General features: G+C 37.5%; 1 protein-coding gene across 22 annotated transcripts in view; it reads left to right on the top strand.

The window, feature by feature from the left end:
• The window catches only part of SYNE1 (spectrin repeat containing nuclear envelope protein 1), a 306,116-nt gene that overhangs the window by 271,661 nt on the left and 12,350 nt on the right, over positions 1-22,105 (top strand). For 15 of the 22 annotated variants that reach the window (XM_064649158.1, XM_064649165.1, XM_064649163.1 and 12 more), the window contains 11 exons: positions 1,893-2,055; positions 5,490-5,677; positions 7,848-7,998; positions 12,782-12,964; positions 13,384-13,521; positions 14,240-14,431; positions 15,311-15,641; positions 16,465-16,533; positions 18,486-18,628; positions 19,480-19,606; positions 20,714-20,925. In XM_064649158.1, the coding sequence (XP_064505228.1) occupies positions 1,893-2,055; positions 5,490-5,677; positions 7,848-7,998; positions 12,782-12,964; positions 13,384-13,521; positions 14,240-14,431; positions 15,311-15,641; positions 16,465-16,533; positions 18,486-18,628; positions 19,480-19,606; positions 20,714-20,925 (1,897 nt within the window). Of the gene's footprint in view, positions 1-1,892; positions 2,056-2,203; positions 2,262-5,489; positions 5,678-7,847; positions 7,999-12,781; positions 12,965-13,383; positions 13,522-14,239; positions 14,432-15,310; positions 15,642-16,464; positions 16,534-18,485; positions 18,629-19,479; positions 19,607-20,713; positions 20,926-22,105 lie in introns of those variants that run through there. The other 7 variants (XM_064649168.1, XM_064649167.1, XM_064649175.1 and 4 more) reach the window with 3 other exon arrangements.

The following is a 22,105-nucleotide window of genomic DNA, read 5'->3' as shown; positions in this document are numbered from 1 at the left end:
CCACTCCAGCATGCCTGCAAAGGATTGGTGGCATCCAGCCTTGAAAATCTAAGCAGAAAATGGGCAGGATTTCACTCCTGTTAAATAATGTCAGAGATTGAATAGCTGTTTGTGGGTTCCAGAAGGCTGATAACCAACCTTCTTGCTCACCCTATGAAAAAGTTGCAGTTGGTTCAAACCCAAAAAACACTGTATGTAGAACCAAGGAGATGATGCCCCCAAACACTGGGTGTTCTCCTACTATCTCCCCTGTGTTTTGGGATAGCCTGATAATGGGGACTGAGGCAGTCTGTCAGCACAATTGAATTGACTTCAGTCTCTTCATAGAGAGATTTTCAGATTATCCAGATTTTTTTCCAGTTACCAGGATTATTTTTTTTCTGGATCACAACCCTACAGCTCTTGGTCATGAGAGTCTGGCAAAGAAGCTGCATTTAAACTGTTCTTAAGAGTTTTCAGCACTAAAGAACCAGTTTGACTATCTGTGAGCTAAAGAGAGTGCTAGAAAGAGATGAAAATTTGAAAGATTTAGTTTATATTTTTTTAAGATGACATTAAAATCTCTGAGATTATCTTAGTGGTCAGCTGCAACTGCTGCTTTAAATGTGAAAACACTTGATAAATTTTCTGGGTGGTATTGTGGAAAAAAAATGAATTGCTTTGTTGGAATTATAGGATAGTTAGGTGGCATTTTGTTTGTTGGACGAATCTGGCAATCCTGTATTTTTCAACCTGATTTGGTCAGTCTATTCCCATCTACACTCACCTTAAAACCTTTCTGATACTGAAACACTGAAGTAGAAGAGCAATAGGAGCATAGAAGGGAACATTACTCAAGGTTTGTTTGTGGTACCATATAAACAGGGTGGAGAAAAAAGGAAAGCTTAGAAAAAATTTCTAAGTCCACTAATGATGCATTTTACATAACATGGGGATAGGAAGGAGAGAATTACTGACTTTTGCAGTTCAAAGTGACTGAAGGAAAAAATTCTGAGATACGATAAGGATTTAGTCAAATATATTCACTTCCCAAGCTTGAATAAAAAACAAAACAAAACAAAAAAAAAACCACAAACAAACAAAACTATGTAATTTTTCCTGGCCATTTTTGTTCCAGGGTCAGGATCTCAAGAAAAATACTAGTTGGAAATCACCATGCAGTTCCATTCCAATTTCATCTGTTTAAATCTGAAATAATCCAATCAAACCAACTCAAAGTAGCCCTTGAGATTCAGGAATTCTCCCTAAGTTCTCAGCTGGATGTCTAAAATTTATTTATTCAAGGACAAGTCTTCACCGTGGAACAGGTTGCCCAGAGAGGTTGCCCAGATAATGCCCTATCCCTGGGAATGTTCAAGGTCAGGCTGGATGGGGCTCTGAAAAATCTGATCTAGTTGAAGATGTCCCTGCTCATTGCAGAGTGGGTGGACTAGATGACTTTTAAAGGTCCCTTCCAACCCAGATGCTCTGTGATATGTAGTTCAGTGTTTTCATTGGGGTGAAAAAGGCCTCAGTTCACTCAGTACATTCCCCCACCAGTACTGATTAAATGGGTAAGTTATTTGTACTCTAAGAAGAACAGTTATTGTCTGTTGGTCAAATACACAACTAAATTACTTTGGTTGTTTTGGAGGGGTTTGATGTGTGTGAGTTCATTAAAAAAAAAAAGAAAACTTTTCTTAACAAATATTTAAGTTAACTGATAAAGGCACATAAGCTATGAATGCAGGATGATATGCACATATAGTAATATACTTCTGTTACACAATAAAGGAAGACTTCACAACAGAATTTGCCATGTAAGTGAAGTTTCTCTGAAAACCTCCTGAAATGTATGCTGTGAAAATTTTTCCTTAGGGTGTACTTATGCTGCTATTTTTTTTTCTTTACAGGGTAAAGAAATTGAAGGAGACCCTTGTTGCAGTGCAGCAGCTGGATAAAAACATGAGTAGCCTGAGATCTTGGCTTGCCCACATTGAGTCAGAGCTGTCCAAACCTATCGTCTATGAAACCTGTGACTCTGAGGAGATACAAAGGAAGCTAAATGAGCAGCAGGTAAAATACAACACACTTATCAGGTGAACAATGACATGGGGGAGAGCCAGAGTGTCCTTGGGCTGTCCATACCCAGCTCAATGCTGAGAGGGCATGAGGCAAAGTACTTAAATATCAAGGCAAGTGGTACTTACTGTGTCACTTATAGAGCCTTCTGCTGGCTTGACATCGAATCCACCAGGAGCTGATTGACATTTCCAAGAAAGGTAAGGCACCAACAGATGTAACCTGAGCAAGTTATGGCAATTGTTTTTTCCTTTGGGGCTTGTGATTTTTGTTTGTTTGAATTGTCTGTTCCCAGAGGCAAAACTGACACCTATTAGACCTTGCAAATTTTGCACATGCTTGAAAATTACTGGTTTCAGCAACCTAACTCAGTTTTATTTTGCAGCTTGTTTGAGAATCATTTTGCACGCAAAGATGCATGAGCTATACATGCGGAGTTAAAATTGGTTGGTTTATAGTACATAAAGCCTTTATGCAGTGCTAGAATAAAATGTGCAGAAAAATCTGAAGTCAACCAGTTTTTGGCATTGAAACTAATGTTACTTCTAAGATGATTTACTATACTTTCTCTTTCCTGTTCCACTTCACTGCCCAGTGCAGTTTTACCTAGAAGCACATTGCTGGAGAGAACTGTTGTTCTGTTGTGTTCCTGTTGGTTATTTATTGGCAAAATTACTTTTCTGGTGCCTCACTGGAGACTGATTTACTACATGGCTGTGCAGAATTGCTTATATATATTCTATATGGAATTTATGTAGGGATAATAATTTATAATACACAAGCATCACTAATGAGTGGTGTTTCTGAGACAATAAAGTGCTGGGAAGGGCTAAACATTGCTATCAACAAAGTAGATACCTGAGATTTTTAGCTAGCATCCCTATGCAGGCATCCCATAATTTGTTAAAACCACTTCTTATGGAACTTTTTTTGGGCACAGAGACTGGTATATCTCTACCTTCTGCTGTTTCCTTGTGGTGACAGCATGCAGTGACATTCTGAAGAGTTGACAGTGGTTTAATTTGAATTCTAAATGGGAGAAATAGCAGTGAATCTTATCCTGGGAGGATGCCATATTTGGGAATTTGATGATTTGATAATAACACTACAAGCCATAGTTATAATAATAATTTTAAAAACCCACCTGCCTTCAATGTATGGCAGCCAGTATTTTTATTACTCAGAGGCTATATCACTATCCACCATATATCAGAAGGCCACTTCCTCATTTTGTTCCTTCTTTCTTCTTCTGTTAGTGATCTTATGTTCTTTTTCATGTTTAATCTTCCACTGAGGTCATGTTGTCTTCCAGTTGTTCATATGAAAAATTAGGTTAAAAATATTATATTGTGAAAGAGGAGGGCCAAATTCCATTTATGTGACTCCATTATCTACTTCTCAGCATTTACTTCAACCAAACATCAGCTTTGCAGGTTGCTGGTCTCTAGTGAGATTAAAAATACAGTTGAATCTGGATATCCTGGGGAAGGTAGGGTCACTTCAATGCAGTATTCTCCTAGGGTCACAAATTCAGTTTTAAGGATTGCTTGTTTCTTTATTTTCCCAATCTGCTACCACTTCAAATGTGAAAAAAATGGTGTTTGCTTCTGGGTAAATAAAGTAAAAAAAAAAAAATTGTATATGGGTGACAGCAGTGCATAAAAGTGATGCTCCTTTGTGAACTAACCCAAAGGTTTAATGTTTTCTAATAAACATAGAAAATTTTGAAATCTGGGAAATAAATATAAAGGTTCTTTTGGTGAATAAAAAAAGTTTAATCCTTAGGAATGCTCAGGACCCACAACTGGCAGTTCTCAGTACTGCTTTACTCTAAAACATCAGGTAACGTGTTATCTGAACCTACTTAACCTCAAGTCTCTTAGCTGTCTGGAGTGTGTGTTTCATAAAGTATTACATCTGATTATAGTATCCACCCTTCATAATGTTTCAGGGTGGATAGAAAGAAGAATAAGCACTATGACTTAACAATGGAAGTATTTTTCAGGCAAGTGAAAGTGAAAGGCCATCCTTGAGACAGAAAACGTGATTTTCCACTTGATAGTCTCATGTAGATGTTTACACAATAGATTTCTGTTTCATAGATGAGAATATGAAAAAATTACTTCACTGAGTGCAAACCTAGTTATTACAAACAACCAAATCAAATGGTTGATATAGGTTGACCTTGCTCCATTTCAGTTTTTCTGAGGTTTTTACATTCGACATTTACATCTCATTTCCTGCTGGAAGGCATTTTCAGATCATACTACTAGTTGTAAGAAAAGTTCCTCTAGTTAGACCTTAAATGTGTGTAGACACAATATACTGACTATGTATTTCTCTTTGCATGTCATAGTTTACTTCCACTGCAAAATTATAAAGAGATGTTTACTCATCCTCAAGCTGCCAAGTTCTTGTTCTCCTAAATAAAATTCGACATATTTAGTTGTCCTAATAGTTCTTTTCTTCATCTGAATCAGAAGTGAGCGTAGTATTCTAGATGCAATATAGCACTTTCCCACATAGTTTCATTAGTATTTCTTTTTCACTCTTGGAATTATGTTGTCTTGGCTTTATTATTGTCCATACTTATTTTTTCCACCTAATATTCTGATGACTCATTGCAAATGTAGACAGAAGTCAAACAGAGTTTCTTTTCAATGCGCTGATCCAACAGCAACAACCAATTAGTTTTGTGACTTGTCTTAACATGAATCTGGAGTTCAAAGCTGAAGTTGAAATATTACTTTGAGATGAAATATTATCATCAATGTAGAACGAGCCATTGCAACCAAGAAACCAACAGGAAAAATAGTAGTGATCACATACAGTAAGTGCTAAAGCAGAGTGAGTGCATTTTCTTTAGGTGTCTGGAATTTTCCATTTCCAATGAAAATGCTACGGAACTGGAAAGTTGAAGGAAGAAAAATCTCCTACTACACATGCCCTGTTCAACACATGCTGCTGCCAGTCTCCATGTCAAATATGCCATTTTGCAGCTAGCTCACTTGGGGAAGAGTAGGTTCACAAAGGATCCCTCACGTATTTTCTTCTCACACTTTTCTTACTAACTTCTGCTTTACATTCTCTGTGATAATGGGAGAGAGCTGGGAATAATTCTACCATTTATTGGTGATGTTGATTAAATGTGTGTGAAAGATGCTCAGCTGAGCATGCAGAGCTCTGGCAGTTTGTACCAGGTAATGGTTTGGTGTTTGTACTCCCTTGGGAGAGCTGTGCATGCTGCCAGATTCTCCTGGCCTAATTGATAACATTGCAACACCACTTGCATAGTCTCTTAATTGGTATTTATCAGATGTTTTTCTTCTGTTTGCAAGCTTTTTCCTCTTTTTTTAAAATAAGTAGAAGAGAAATGCATTTATTCATGTTTTGAAATTTCTCTGAAGAACTAATTTCTTCACCTACAGGAACTTCAGAGGGACATAGAGAAACACAGCACTGGAGTGGCATCTGTTCTCAATCTGTGTGAAGTACTTCTTCATGACTGTGATGCTTGTGCCACAGAAGCAGAGTGTGACTCTATCCAGCAGGCTACACGCAATCTGGACAGAAGATGGAGGAACATTTGTGCAATGTCAATGGAAAGGCGACTTAAGTAAGTCTAAAATGCCAATAAGTTAGTATTTCCTTCCACTGGCAGAAATACAGGGTGATATGTATGTTATATGGTTGTAGTGCTGAATAAAAGAGTGTAGGGGTCAGTAAAAGATCATATATACTGTATAAAAGCCAATAGCTTCTATGCTGGGGGTCTGGGGGGAACCCCAAAATTTTGGGTTGCACATGCATTATAGGAGGTACAGATAAAAATCATCAAATGTCGCTCGGAAGTCCTTTGATAGAATGATGTGATATTTCCCATGCTTCACAGGAATGAGAGAGAAACTAGAGAAAGCTTAGATGATAGCACAAAGTCCAAGAGATTTAGAAAACATGACCTAAAAGGGAGGCTGTAACACTTTAGTTTGCCCTAGAACTACTGAGATTGATGGGGAAACTAGTTATCGAATGGGTGGAATGTTATTCCAGGTATTAGGGGTTTCATGTACCTAATGTTCCTCAACAGTTTCTGTTATGTCTGGTTTTGTTTATTTGGAAGAAATCTGGAACTGAATACTCATATGAAGTTTCCTCGCCTGCCCACCGTAGCTGTGCTGAGCAAGTGAGGGCCATAGCACCCATGAATCTTGGGCGTAGTCTGGTTTACTGCACATGCTTAGACCATCTGCAGGCTGCATGCCCATCATATCAAGAAGATTCATTGTTTTATATTGCCATATCAGATAGCATGGGTGATTCCAACAGCAGTAATGCTGTAGGCTAGATTAGGCCAGTGCTGTGTACTGTGTGCTGACTAGTAATAACACATGGTTACAGGTTTAAACTCCTGTATTTATTATCATTGTAAATTATTAATCTTATTTCTTTGATGTTTACGTAGTTATATAAACAACTCCAGGTAGAATTTATGACTTTTCAAAATGCTAAATTAAGCTTTTTATGATCTTTGGTTTTGTGGAGTATTCTTAAGGCGTTTAGTAAATTTTTTCTTTACTTTATGTGAAACATTCATTGCTTTTAAGTTGTGTTGCTCCATATCCATAGATTGATATCTTTAAGTCATTTTATATTATTGCCATGAATAGAATATTATTGCCATTGTTTTGCCATATTTGCCATTTGCCATATTATTGCCATTATTATTTATATTATTGTCATTGTATAGAATATATATATAGATACAGCTTATTAGTTCTATTTTTGAATATATATGAGTTCTTCATACCTTTGTGTCCAACAAATCAATTCAGAACTATTTTAAGTTAATGTGGAACAATGCATTGAACTTTATTTTACCTTCTTACAGTGTAGACATTATGCTTTAGCTGATTTGTACTGAACTATCAGTATTTAGGATCTGTATTGTGCTAGAAACAATTATTCCCATTAAAAAGCAACTTTCCAGATGTCAAAATTCCACTTAAACATATCATCAACAAAGCATAAATTTTGCATAGATCAGGTGCTTTTTAGTCCTGCATGTCTAAGATTTGGGAAATATGTTCTACTGTGAAATAACCTGTCCCAAAAATGATTCTGTTATTTTAATTCAAGTGATGCTGATCTTCTTGGTGTTTTACAGTCTCAGTATTAAGCCCATTTGATTTCAGTGTCAAGTGTTTGCCACTGTTTTTACATATTCCCTTGAAGTCAAAATGGTTTTTTTAAAACATTAACTTTTGGAGTTTTTAAAATAAAAATATGTTTACAGTGTATATTGAGAGAAAGCATTTTACCACTAGTTGGTAAATGAAAAAAAAAAAGTTTATGTCCCTTTGCAATGCATAATTATGCCAACTTTAAAATATATGCTGCAACTTCTTTGGCATTTCTGCAGTTTAAGGTAGTGTGGATTTCTGATCTCTAAAATACTGGCTTAGGTACCTACAATGGGACTGTATTTCAGAAGTTATTTAACATGTGCTCAGCTTTTAGAACTCTTATTACAAACATTACTTTTTTTATACTGATTCCAAAATTAGATGCATTAAAAAAAAAAAAAATGCCTTCATCTTATTCTAGCTCAGTCTGGAATGAGACAGCCTTCCCTGTGGTCTGTTTATAGCCTGGATGTCTGAGTTAGCTTAATAGTCAGTTATTGTCTGGTGCAGCGTTAGTTTGCTGTTTTAGATGATTGGTTAAAGTTCTGTAAGTCAACTGGCCATCAGTCCAAGCATTCCCTGATTTTCTATTATCTGTTGCAGAATTGAAGAGACCTGGAGGCTGTGGCAGAAATTTTTGGATGACTACTCTAGATTTGAAGACTGGTTAAAAGTCTCTGAGAGGACAGCTGCTTTCCCAAGCTCCTCTGGTGTGCTTTACACTGTTGCTAAGGAAGAACTGAAGAAATTTGAGGTGATTTATAATGGTTGAAATTTAATACCTACTGATCACATTGCAGCAGCCAGCTGGTGTTCTTCCTTCCCATAACCAAGTCACTCAGCAGAGACGCTATATTAATATGGTGGAGTTGATGATTTTGTAGCTGCCTTCAGTGTCAGGTTTCTAGAATGAAAAAACAGTGGAAGGTGGCAACTGGAAATGCTAATAAATCTGTTCACTCTCCCTTACTGTTTGTTCACCAAAGCTAGATTTCTCACCTTTTTTATTTCTGCAACTTTTTAATATGTCGAGACAGTAGGTGCTCCAGAGCCGTTATAAATCTTCCTTCACCAAATACAACTTCAAATGCATGCTGCATGTTTTATCTTTTGCTTTGATTTTATGCCCCTCTTCTTTCTATAACTCTCTGAACTTTTTTTGTATAATGCACAATAACCCCCTTTTAGATCCTTACACCTGAAATTTATGTTCATGCAAATACTGTTACATGTCCACATGGTGTCCCCTTGTGACTTAAAAGTGCATACTTCAAAACTGACAAACTGTCACTTTGGTCAGTGTTCAGGAGCTTGTTCCATAGCTCTATTGTATATATTATGTTGTGATGGCTTGTCTTATAATCACAGTGGATTGTATACCTATGTGTAAAGCATACATGTCTTATGGCTAGTCACAGGTGAAAATCATTTGCTTGGATTCATATTGGCAAAGAGTATATCAAGATGAGAGAGAAAAATAGAACAAATTATTTAGGCAGTTCTGTAAACAGTCAGGTGCTGTAAAGTATTTGCCATGAAGAAGAAATGTGAGTTTTAAACAATGTCTAAGACCAGATACTTTTTGGTTTAACAATTAATTCAAAAACATAAACTGTGAAGTACTGATTCAAGTTTTGTAATTGACATTCACATTCACATTTCTGAATTTACTGGCCAGGTTTTGTTGTTAAACAGACTTCACTATGCCAGACTTCATTATGGTGAGTCAGGTTACCATAGTATTAAAATATTTGCTTCCTGGACACAAGTACTCTGCCTCAGACCTCTTTCCCTTTGTCCCTTCATTGAGTGATCAGGATCTAAATCTCTTGTTTAGCAAGTCTCTGTCTGAGAAGCAGTACCAAAAGCATATTGACTCTTTGATTTGACTTTGCCCAAAGTCTGTTTCATCGAACCTCAACTGTCATGGTGACCTTTCCTCTCCAGCAGAATTGTGAACGTTTTTGCTCTCAGCAAGAACTAGATGTGAAGAGAAGAATGTAACCTCTCCGTCCATGTAGTTTGGTTCTTTCTCTTTTTTCCTTCTTTTTTTTTTCCTGAGCTCCTACTTTCTGTGCCTACCAAATACCAGGAATGGAAGCTAGAAAATTGTGGTTTTCAAATGCAGCAGAATTCAGCGACTTCGTCGTGAAGTCAGTATAAAGTCAGCCATTTGTAGATACTAACAGAAGCAGGTTTCTGCTTTAATCAGACATTTTTTTCTAATTTTGTTTTCCTCTCCATATCTGCACTTGAATTAAAAAAAACCAACAACACAACAACAAAAAAAGATGTCATCGGACCATATGAGAACCTTTCAGTTCCTGAGCACAGAGGTCAGAAATGGCTCTCACTGACTTCACTGTATGAAGTCAAACTCCTTCCTCTCCAGTAGTTTATGGAGAAATGAAAAGAGGTTACAGGAAGGAATGCAACAGATAAATTCTTGTGTAGCTGAGATGAAGAAATGGAAAGCAAATGAACAGCTGTTCTGTTGCTGGAAGAGGCTTAGTAACAGGTGAAACAACAACTGCACACTTTTAGATTTCATGATCCTAGTAAATACAGTCAGATTTGTGCCTCTAATATAGGAATCCTTGTGCAATTTTAAGTTAATTCAGTTCTACTGAGCATTTCACTCCAATTGCAAGCCCATTTGCTCATTTTTGGCTCTTCTCTACCCAATTTGATGGCCATTTAGTGAAGATAATTGTTATATTGAAAGAACTCTACAGACTTCGATCTTTTTTCCAACCAGTGTCTTTACTTTCCTCTCTAGTAATACAGCAGAAATGTGCTTATTTAATTTTTAGCTTTGAATGATACAATATGAAGAGTATATATTTTTATATAGAAAACTCATATGTAATTAAAATTTATGTACTGAAGTATATTACCTATCACACCTCTACAGTCCTTATTAAGGGAAATGTCTAGTTTTGGGAGAGATTGACTGTTTATTTACATTGTGAGGAATATCAAAGAGCAAGTTTTGTAGAACTACAATGGAATCCAAACCCTGCTTGTATCAGAAGAGAGCTGGTTTAGTCTATGTTTTTAAGTCTTCCTTTGATTGATTGCTTTTCTATTTCTGTGATAAGATAAAAACAAGTAGATTTTTGAAAAATAGTATTCATCTTTTATTATTATGATTTTTAAGGGATTAATTCAGACCTTTCTCTACAAGGTGCTTTCTCCAAGCTTTGTGATTGTGTGCTGATTTAAAAGTAAAGCAGTGGAAGAAATGATCCCAGCTCCAGAGAGGTTACAAGTCAGAATTACTTAGAAAAAAAGGATTACAATGAATACAATGATACAGGGAAAACTGGTTTTAACCCAAAAAGACAGATGTATAACCCCACACCGTGGGACAAGAACAGAACAGCACTCCTGTGCTGAGCACCACGTGTCCCCCCTGGGGACAAAGTAAAAGGAAAGGAAAGCTGTTGGTCTGGATGATGGTCGCAGTTCTGTCTAAGTGATGATCACAGTCTTGTCAAGAGTGGCAGTCGCAGCCCCGTTGAAGTTCTAGTCCTCCTCTGGATCCAACAAATGGTACCAGAAGTCCCAAAACCCCAAGATTATATATGCTCAGGTTCAGGTGGGGATGTCCAGTACCTCCCCCAGGTCAGGGAATTTCACAATGGGTGATTTAACTCTGTCAGTCATGGAATATTTTTGTAGTCTTTGATGGTCTTCCTATTATGCCAGTCCAGTATGGCCCATTAGCAGAGATGACCCCTCAGAATGGTTGTGAAGGTGGAATGCCTCCCTGGAGAGGAGTTATCATAGCTGAATCATTGGTGTGAAGGCAAAGAAACACAACTCACAGAGTTCTTTAATACCCAGCTTGTAGCCTGAGGTGTCAGGTGTGCCCTGGGCAGCTGCTGCAAATGATCCATTATTAACAGTCCATCAGAAATGACATAGAGTGTGTAGAATACACAGTTTTGGTTATACCCACATACTGATAAACTGGTCCTGGCCCCTCTAACTAGGACAGATTGCTAGTCACAACATGAAACTCATGGGCTAAATCACCTATGCACCCTAGCTGCATGACTGAGGCTCTTAAAATAGCATCAAAAGTAGATGATGCCAACATTTGCCCAGACATAAGTTGGCATGAATATTCATGCAATTTTCTTTCCATTAATATTTTAAGACAAAACTTATTTCACAGAGTCACAGAATATGCTGAGTTGGAAGAGACCCACAAGGATCATCAAGTGCAACTCCTGGCCCTGCATAGGACCATCCCCAAGAGTCACACCGTGTGCCCAAGAGTATCATCCAAATGCTTCTTGAATTCTGTCAGGCTTGGTGCTGTGAACACTTCACTCAGGAGCCTGTTTCAGTATCCAGCCACCCTCTGAGTGAAGAACCTTTTTTGTAATATCCAACCTAAACCTCCCCTGACATAACTTCAGGCCATTCCCTCAGGTTCTGCCACTGATCACCACAGAGTAGTGCCTGCTGTAGCTCTTCCCCTCATGAGGAAGTTGTAGACTGCAATGAGGTCTCCCCTCATTCTCCTCCAGGTTCTGAACAGACCAGGTGAGCTCAGCCGCTCCTCATCTGGCTTCCCCTCAAGGCCCTTCACCATCTTTGTTGCCCTCCTTTGGACACTCTCTAACAGCTTAATATCTTTCTTATACTGTGGTGCCCAAAACTGCACACAGTATTCAAGGTGAGGCTGCCCCAGTGCAGAGCAGAGCAGGACAATCCCCTCCCTCACCCAGCTGGCGATGCTTTGCCTGATGCCCCCCAGGACATGGTTGGCCCTCCTGGCTGCCAGGGCACTGTTGGCTCATATTCAACTTGCCACTGACCAGGACCCACGGGTCCCTTTTCTGTGGCATTGCCTTCTAGCATCTCATTCCCCAACCTGTATGTACATCCAGGGTTGCTCCATCTCAGTTGCAGAATCCGGCACTCCCCTTGTTGAATTTATATACCAGTATACTGAAGATAAAGAGATTATTCATTCAACACAATTTTTCAGTGTTTTTGGTAAAACACAGAATAAACAATTGCTCAAATCTCTTCAATGTTTGCATTTCAGTAAATTCCGTATGTGTAAAGAAATCCGATGAAGCCACAGGAATCTTGGATTTCTATTCCTTTTTCTAAAAAAGAAGTGTCATTTTCATTGTTTGTATTTCTATTCTGAAATACAAAGGCATATGATTGAGTAGAAAGAAGGAGGGGTTTTTGTGCTTATTTTGCCTTTGTAGTGGGTGTTCATGTTGTAATTTCTCGTTCAGTGAACTATGTCAGTTCTATAAACTTTTTTCTGGTTGCGTTTCTTTGGTTTGTTGGGATTTGGGTTTTTTGGGGTTTTTTTGTGCCAATTTTATCAGAAGGCAGTATCCCTATAGGGTAGCCCTCCGGACATGTCTGCAACTAGTGAACTTTATCAGCTTTACACAGATCAGAGTGTCGAATTAGGGTCAAAATAAAGCAAGAGACCTATATATGTACCCTGATTTCAGTAATTAAAAATCCAATGGTGTCTTTTGTTCATATTGCTTTAGGCCTTCCAGAGACAAGTGCATGAAAGTCTGACTCAGCTGGAACTGATCAACAAACAATATCGACGCCTGGCCAGAGAGAACCGCACTGACTCTGACTGCAGCCTCAAACAGATGGTTCACGAGGGGAACCAGAGATGGGACAATTTACAAAAGCGAGTTACCTCCATCCTGCGCAGACTAAAAGTATTTTTCCATTTTTAAGATTTCAATTTCACTACTATAGTTATGAATTAAGGGTACTTCAGAAGCTTTCAGTTTAATGCATCTGCAGTCGAGGGATTTTGAGGGGATTTCTACCTTTGGAAGAGGAAGGAAATTTATCAGTTCACTTTGTCTGGGGTAACTAAAGCATAGTGTGTAGGGAAATGCTTGGTGATCTGAAACACCATCTTCTTCACAGAAGATGACTTTCAAAGGTCAGCTAATTGCAGCTGAAGATGATGTTACTGAAAAGGGAACCTTAGAAAGCATGTAGGAAATGAAAGAAGATGGTGTACTGGGTTTAAATTAGGCTTGATGGGAACAAAAGCCATTTCCCCACTATTGCTGGGGGTTTTCGTGTTGTTTGGTCATTTCATGCTACTCCATTTTCCACCCTCCAGCATTTTATCAGCCAACGTGAGGAGTTTGAAACAGCACGCGATAGCATCCTGGTATGGCTAACAGAGATGGACCTGCAGCTGACCAACATTGAGCATTTCTCAGAGTGTGATGTCCAAGCAAAGATAAAGCAACTTAAGGTAAACAATCGAGTAGTTATAGAAGGAGGGATGAAAGAAGGGATAAAAACATGCCATGGTGCAAAAGGAATTTAAGAAACATTATCCAGAAATGCAGCCTGATATGGTTCCTTTACTTGCAGGCTGAGACTGCAACCTCAGGAGTTATGGGCTATGTCAGGTTTCAGTATGTACTTTTCTGTCAGCATAGAAAATCCTTGAGCTGTGAAAAATGTAAAAAGAAAAGCCAAGGGTGATAGTCTGATAGTCTCCATTCCCTCATCAGAAGAGGGAATGTTAATAAAAATTTTTTATGTTAAGTATCCACTGTTGCTGATATCTAGTAATTACTACATTTGTCAACCATTTTGGCATCAGAAAAGTAATAATCTGGAGAGAAAAATACCAAATGTCACATTATCCAAAATTCCAGTGTTTTACATTTAGCATCTGTGTTCATTCTCGACATTTGGTCGTGGGCATGGCTTGTTTAGTCTTTCCAAATGCAGCAAGTGAGGAATGAGATGGTAAACCATGAAGTATCACTGGTTTTGGCTTGAAAGACTGTGGAATGCTAAATTTAATTGCTCATAGTTGCTCATGACAGAATATTTGGAACAATCCCTGTTTGTTACCCACACCATTCTTTCTGTAAAACTCTTAAGACTTGTATTCTTAATTACCCAGGTTGTTGTCATGTTGCTTTTGTTGATAAAGCACGGGCTTTTCTTTTACTCAGGCTTTCCAGCAAGAAATTTCACTGAACAACAGCAAAATTGAGCAAATAATTGTGCAAGGGGAGCAACTCATTGAGAAAAGTGAGCCCCTGGATGCAGCAGTCATTGAAGAAGAATTAGATGAGCTGCGTCGTTACTGTCAAGAGGTCTTTGGACGTGTGGAACGCTATCACAAGAAACTTATCTGCCTTCCTGTGTGTATATTTAGATATGTATTTATTTGTTTGGTTTGTTACCATTTTACAAATGTGAGAATGAGGAGAGAGAAAAATCTTGAAATGAACTAACATAAAACTTGCATAACTTTCCGAAAGTCTTGTGGTTAAATTTTGTTATGACCCTGACCGTCTGCCTCCCTTCATTACATGCTATTTGTTTTTTCTTCAGAGAGCAAACTCACCAGATCTGCAATTTCTGTAAATCATAGTGAAAATCCATGCAAATTGGAGATTTATAAAACTTTATTCCTGTGGGTAGCAGTGTGGTACTGGTAATAGAAACATCTCTCTGCACTGTCAGATAGTTTGATGGGCAGCTTTGTGAGTTTGAGGTTTTTTTTAAAAGACAATGATAAAGTTATTCTCCCCATCAGAAGAGATGGAAATTTATCTCCAGAACTGAACACACAGATGAAAAACTGGGAGGAAAACAATTTTTGGTAGCTAAAGTCCAACTGAAAGAAAGGAACAAAATGCAGGGGTTTCAAAATATGAAAGAGCATAGTGAGAGCAGTGCTCATGATAAAGATCACTTATGCTTTCTATGAAGTGATTCCAGAGCTTTTTCTAACTTGATATTTCCCTTGCAGTTACATCAGTAAAAGTCTGAAGTATTTGCCTGATGTGAGACTTTATGGTGCCTTAAGTAATTAAAATGAGCTGGCACTTTGATCTTTTCCGTTGCTTTTTTTTTTAGCACAGCTTAAAAATAATGAAGGGAAAGGGAAAAAGAAGGTAAAATGAAAACCACATCGTATGATTGTCACCTATTGCTGCTTTATTTCACTGACCCAGACTGACCATGCAGTGCCTGTGCACGTTTCATTGATTGGTTCTGTTTGCATTATGCTCTAGCTAACAGATGACGAACATGACCTCTCTGACAGAGAGGTAGATCTGGATGAATCAGCAGATCTCTCTGACATACGCTGGCATGACAAATCTGCGGACAGCGTTCTCTCCCCGCACCCCTCTTCCAACCTTTCACTGCCTCTTTCTCAGCCTGTGAGAAGTGAGCGATCAGGGAGAGATACCCCTGCGAGTGTGGACTCCATTCCCCTGGAGTGGGATCATGACTATGACCTTAGCAGAGACCTGGAGACAGCTGTTTCACGGGCACTGCACTCTGAAGAAGATGGAGGACAAGAAAAGGACTTCTACCTGAGAGGAGCAGCTGGTATAGCAGGTATGGTAGCAAACTGTGTGTTCTGTTTTCTCCAAGTAAAAAGAAGGAAATATTGCGTGTGAGATTTCTTGGCCAAGATTCTCATGGAAAAGTATTTTAAATAGCCCCTGATGACTTTAAATAGCATTTCCTAAGTGATCTCAGTGGCCTTCTGGCCTTAGACACAGTGATGGGGTTTCCTGGATGATGACAGCCCTGGAAAATGGCAAAGGCATGTATGATATCACAGGGAATTGGCTGTGTATTTAGGCTTGTGGCCTGCCAGATGGGATATGTCATCTGTAACAGCACTGCATCCTAAATTATTCTGACTAGATGAAACTATACTGGATATGGCAAGAAGTGCAGAACAAACTGATGAAGAAATGATGTGGGAGAGATCCACAGATGAAATCGTCAAGTATTTAAGTAAAATCTTAACTCAGTCCTTACCCAGGCAAGACTCCAGCAACTGAGTGTTTAGTCTGAGGTGGGATCTTGGGTCTTGCTCTTCCATGCAGAAATCCTTTCTAAATGTGTGCTTTGTGTAATAAATCTTAACAAGTGAAAGTGCCAAGATGCAGCTAGTAGTGGGGGAAGACATACTAGAGTATTATACTCTGATCTTGTGGCTGCCTTTGCTTTCCAGGTCATTGCTCTGAAAAGAGTTAGGTTTGCCTGGATATTGACTTTGTAGCAGCCTTCATGTGTTTCAGTCTTCATCTTTTTCCTTCTCCAGAGAGGATGTTTGCATTTATATATTCCATCCTATGAAAAGGACTCCTGCTGTAAGGAGACAGCCATTGCTGACCCGTCAATTTAAACTGTGCTTTTATTTTTTCAGATGTAGAGATCCCTGAAACTCTTGAGGCCTATGTAACACTCACAGAAAATGCCCTCAGAAATACCTCTGGTAGGCATCCTAAAAGACTAAGCATAGCCAGATACAAATACCACAGTGCAAAAGCATAACTTCTTTCTCTTCTCTTGACATCTTCTATCTTTTCACAACTTACAATATAAATATTTCTTACATGGCAGCATTGACGTCTTAACGTAGAATTATCCTGCTTTACTACTGCGCTCAAAGGTATCATTAGGTGCATGGATGAAACAATGATGCTTGAAGCCCTCCCACCTTGGCTAATTGGACTAAACTGATCTGACTAGTCTTTATTCTCTGGGGTCTCTCAATGGGACTTAATACATTGTTACATCTCTGAGAGAAGAGTATTTTCTATAAAGATTAAGGCTGAAGGAAAAGTTATAGAGCAAATCCTAATTTTTCAGGTTTGCATTTATTTTTTTTAACACAGCCACAGCTTGGATTATCATGTAGATACACACTTTTAGGTTAGTTGTAGTTTCCTGTGATAAAAATGTGAAGTTGAGGTACTCTAGTCCAGTGTCTTTATCATAGTCTTGTATATTGGAAAATTATTTCTTTTCTCATTGTATTTTTACACAAGATTAAACCTATTGTTTCATTTTTTTAGATGCACTTGCAAATACATTTTCTCATGATTTCACAGTTCTCCTCTTTCAAATTTTTACTTCATTGCAAATCTGAAATAGCAAACATTGAAGTCTTAGCATCTGTGACACAAGCCTCAGGTCCACTGTCCATTTTTATGAATTCCCCAAATTAGTGAAATAATATTATAATTGATTAAGAGTATAAGTAATACCAATACTTATGGAAAATGTATTTAGTTTTCTGACCTGTGAACATTTTGAAAGTAGTGAGGGAAAAGCCATATTGAGCACTTTGTCCTGTCCATTTGGGGTGAGGCGGTGTTTATATAACAGAAATATTAATCATCCAAGAGGTTCCATTTTCTTTAATTAGATGGACAGAAGGCTCTCCTTTTCAATGCATGTTTTTAATTGTGTCTGTATGAATAAATACAAACCGTCTTTGTAAACAGATGGAAATCAGGCACAGTGATAGAATATGGATAAGTGGGATCTCATGTGGTCCTCTAGGCTGCAGCCTGCTTCACATTAGAGTTATCTGTAGCTAGTTCATATCACAGAATTCAGCTGACCTCTATAAGGAAAATACAAGTTAGTCCTGCTTCAAAAATATAGGTATAAGTTCCAAATGGCTTGAATGAATAATACCATCTTGCAGATATGTTAAGCATAGTCTTTGTCAAATACCTAATTGGAAAAATACTATACATTTTGCTGCTTAATGTGGTTGCCTAAATCAGTTATTGACTACTTGCTGCAGGCCTTCAAGATGTCCAGCCATCTAAGGATTTTGAGAATATGATTATAACAGCATCACTTAACATTTGTATGCCGCTTTTAATCTTTAATATTGTATACCAATAGGATCCTTTCATGGAAATCGAAATTCCGTTGTTTTTTAGTGGAGAAAGGTAATACAAAGAGAAATGAAGATAAATTTTCTCACAGATTTAGATCATACAAATGGGCATTTGTGTTACAAGGTTTTATTTGAGAATGTTTGTGGAAGGGAGCAAGGTGTTTTCAAAAATCAGTGAGGTTAGAGTATGCTTTGCTGAGAACTTTCCCCTTAAAAGAAGGTGAGGCATTCAATATGGGGAAAAAGTCCCTTCAGAATAATTTACAAGCCTGCTTTAAACTGTGGACTCTTTGATAGTATGCTTATGGCAATCCCGTTCACTGGTGTAGTCCGCTGAAGGTTGCTAACACCCTCTAACGTAACTAGTTACCACTTCGCTTTGACGTTGTACCACTCATACTACTGCAGCCACGTTTCTCCTTTACTGTCTAATCCAGATAGTATTCCTGATATCTGTTTTGCTTGGGCAAAGAAAAGAAAAACCTTTAGAAAAATTTGGGTGACAGTCACTCTTTTTGGTTTTGATACAGGAGAACCTGGAGCCCTGGAAGCACGTATCCGACAGCTGGACAAGGCCTTAGACACCAGTCGTTTCCAAATACAGCAAACAGAAAACATCATCCGCAGCAAAACACCTACAGGACCAGAACTCGATTCCACTTACAAAGGATATGTGCGTGTATTTTGGAGCATAAGTCAAATATGCACTTTAAGCTTAGCTTTGCTATTGAAAGAAATATAGCTGTTTCAACAAAGCAATTAACTATAACTGCTTCTCAAATTTACTCATGGTTACTACCCTTAAGCACATGCTAGTGTTGTTAATGTTATTAGTGTGTTTACAATATCATGAGATTACAGGAGTGTGACTCTAAGGAATTTATTTTCTTATTACATTTTTGCAGATGTCCAAAAGTACTTCCTCACATGTTTTTGTCCATCTGATGATGATGTCCTTGTTTGAAATTCATCTGCTTTTAAAAGCAGGTTTTATAGCTTCAGGCACAGTATTCATCTTGCTAATGAATTATAAACATGCATCATGTAAGCAAGGTTGCATATGTGGAATCTGTAATTAAAAAGCTTTCTCAGAGAGGTTTCTTGGAAGAAGAATCTTTCTATAAGTCATTCAAATAATTTTAGTACAGACAGAATTTAAAAATTAGCGACTTGGATGCATAGTAATATTTCCACATTTAGATTAATTTTCTTTATTGCATCTTCTAGTGTTTTTGCTAGAGTGTCTTAACATTTAGAAAAGATGACACCTTAAGACATCCAGTACGATTTGGCATAGTTGCATGAGTTATTTCTGTTTAGTCTGAACTTGGACTTTAAACCTTTATCTTCTCCATATACATTTTTTTAATAGTATCAGGACAAATTGTTAAAGTAATAGTTTTTTCTCCTCACACTTAAACTTACTTTTGGAAATTTCTGGAAGTTGCACTGTAATTTGCATTGTCCATGCAATTAGTTCTGTACAGTGCATATTGAAAAGGGATTTTTTGTTTATTAACACAGATGAAACTACTAGGTGAGTGCAGTGGAAGCATAGACTCAGTAAGAAGGCTTGGAAATAAACTGAAGGAGGAAGAAGAAAAATTATCAGGACTTATTAACATGAACAGTACTGAAACACAAACAGCTGGTAAGTAACATGTAGTTCATTTGATGAAAAGCAATTTTGAAAAGAAGCAAACATGCAAAGTTTTTTTAAGTAAACACTTGGTATTATTTACTGACATATATATTTACATGACTGTCTGTTACCATGTTCTGTTTAACATCTTTATTAGGAATAGTAAGGAATAGTAAGTATTCTTGTATATGCCCTATAAAAAGATTAGACATAGAAGTTCATTTTAAGAACCTCTTCATATCATAAGGCATAACCCTAAGCCTTTCAGAAAGTCCCTGTGGATGCAATGCATTTTTCTTGTAAGTTTTCTGATGAAAAATGTTGCTTACATTGTTGTACAAAACACGTAAGTCAGCATTTATTTCCTCTGATAATAACTTTCACTTCTAAGATTATTTGCCTACAGTTAAGAAATTTATTTTACTGTCACTTGACAAATTTTAAACATCAGCTGTAGAACAAGAGGTATTGCATTGTAAAAATATGGATTTATTCCAGAGACTGTAAAGGCATCATCTCCATTCCTAGCTTGGCAAGATATGCTACCCATGCAGTCTCTTTTATTTTGCTGTGAGTTTGGGTTTTTTTTTAAATTTTAAGTTGATGGAATGATGTAATTGTCCTTCTGCCACAGCATTTCAAGATAACTAATAGCAGAAATAGCCCCTAATTTATTTCTTTTTAGTGCAGGTGTTTATCCAATGCAGCAGCAGTAGCTTAGGCAAATATAGTGAGGTATGAGCATTAAATTATGATACGCACAAATACCAATGAAAATAATAATAAATATTTGTGGTTAGTTAGACATATTTGAATGTCTTGTCCAGTTTGCACTTACACTAATTTATGATGTCTTTTTTATTGCCAGCATAAGCTGTTTTAGAGACCTGCATGTATCAACTTATTTATGTTCATAGAAGTCTGACATTAGAAAGTGATAAAATTGCCTGATGACTAGAATCATCCAGGTTCTTCACTCTTTCTCTCAAACATCACTTTCTTCAATCTCACTTAGTTTTATTCAACTGATGCAATTGTGTGTGTGTGTAGCTAGTGCCTTTTTTTTTTTTTTTTTTTTTTTTTTGCTTTTATTGAATTTGACGTTTGTCATTCCAGGTGTAATTGAAAGATGGGAATTAATCCAGGCTCAAGCTCTAAGCAAGGAGCTGAGGATGAAGCAGAACCTTCAGCAATGGCAGCAGTTCAACTCTGACCTTAATAGCATCTGGGCTTGGCTGGGAGAAACTGAAGAGGAACTGGAGAAGCTTTGCCACCTTGATCTCAGTACTGACATACAGACTATTGAGCTCAGAATTAAAAAACTAAAAGTGAGTTTTATTTCTCTTTTGCATGAGTTGCCTTGTAAACCTCAGTGCAACAGGTATGTTGAAGAGGTTGCCAATAATTGCAGCTGGTTTGCTCCACATAGCAAGCTGCTGCTGATAAATAAAATAACTGGAAAAGCGATTTTCTGATTCACCTTTTGGCAGAAAAATGTACCACTGTCAATCCAAATGAAGTTTTGAAATAGTAATTCAGTGGAATTCTATAATTCCATAATGTACCAATAACTCCTGATGTCAGCCAACCCGATGAAATAAAAAAAAACAAACAAAAAACGTGCCAAGTTAAATCAATTCTCTTCTACTCAAACTGGTAACAAAATGTCTACTTCAAAAGAAATGCGTCACTGGGACATAATACTTTGTGTGGAGGAAGGTGAAAGTGTCCAAAGGGGTTGTAGCCTACCCAGTGTTACCAGTACAACATAGGAAAAATTTGATGTCACTTTGCAACATTCCTTTTTCTTCTCCTGTCATCTCAGGTTCATCAGAATCTGAATGCTACCTTTTTCATCTCGTATATTTTATAGCTATAAAGATCTTCATACATGGTGGTCCACAACTTCACATTCAGTTACTAGTATCTTATAAGCATGGGCACAAAAATATGGGACCCAGTGTCAAAATGCACTGTGCTTCATGGTAGGAATGAGGTGACCAGATAGTAAAGATCACTGCTTCCAGCAGTGATCCATCTAAAGCATATTAGTGTAATCCAAATATAGCTGCCATAAGTACTACAAAGGTCACTGTGACATCGTTCTTTTACGTAAATGCTGTAAAGTAGTTGGAAAAGGGGGCATTTCATAAGAATTCTGTTATCTCACCCACTCTTTGAAAGCCCATTACTACCCTCCAAACAGAAAGAGGTGGAGTTTCTTTTGTGCTTTCCAGTGTAAACAAGTCAGTTTATATACAAGTTGTGCTTCTATAAATTGAAGTTGTTTATACTCCTTGCATGTTTTCTTTTCTCTCAGTAAAAGCTTTTATTTTAAAATACTGTTGACAGCAGTTTCCACTTGAAAACATGTTGGTTTTTATGTTTATCAACAAAACTGAGACATGAGGGCAAAAGTTTTATTATGAGCTAAAGTACAGTTGTCTTACATGTCTTTAAATTTTGCTTGACCTACTCTGTCTTTAAAATATCTGAAACGTGAGCCAG

Source organism: Pseudopipra pipra, chromosome 3 (assembly GCF_036250125.1).
Source record: "Pseudopipra pipra isolate bDixPip1 chromosome 3, bDixPip1.hap1, whole genome shotgun sequence".
NCBI lineage: Eukaryota > Metazoa > Chordata > Aves > Passeriformes > Pipridae > Pseudopipra > Pseudopipra pipra.
Note: the sequence above shows the minus strand (reverse complement) of the source record. Positions and strands in the feature narration are given on the sequence as shown.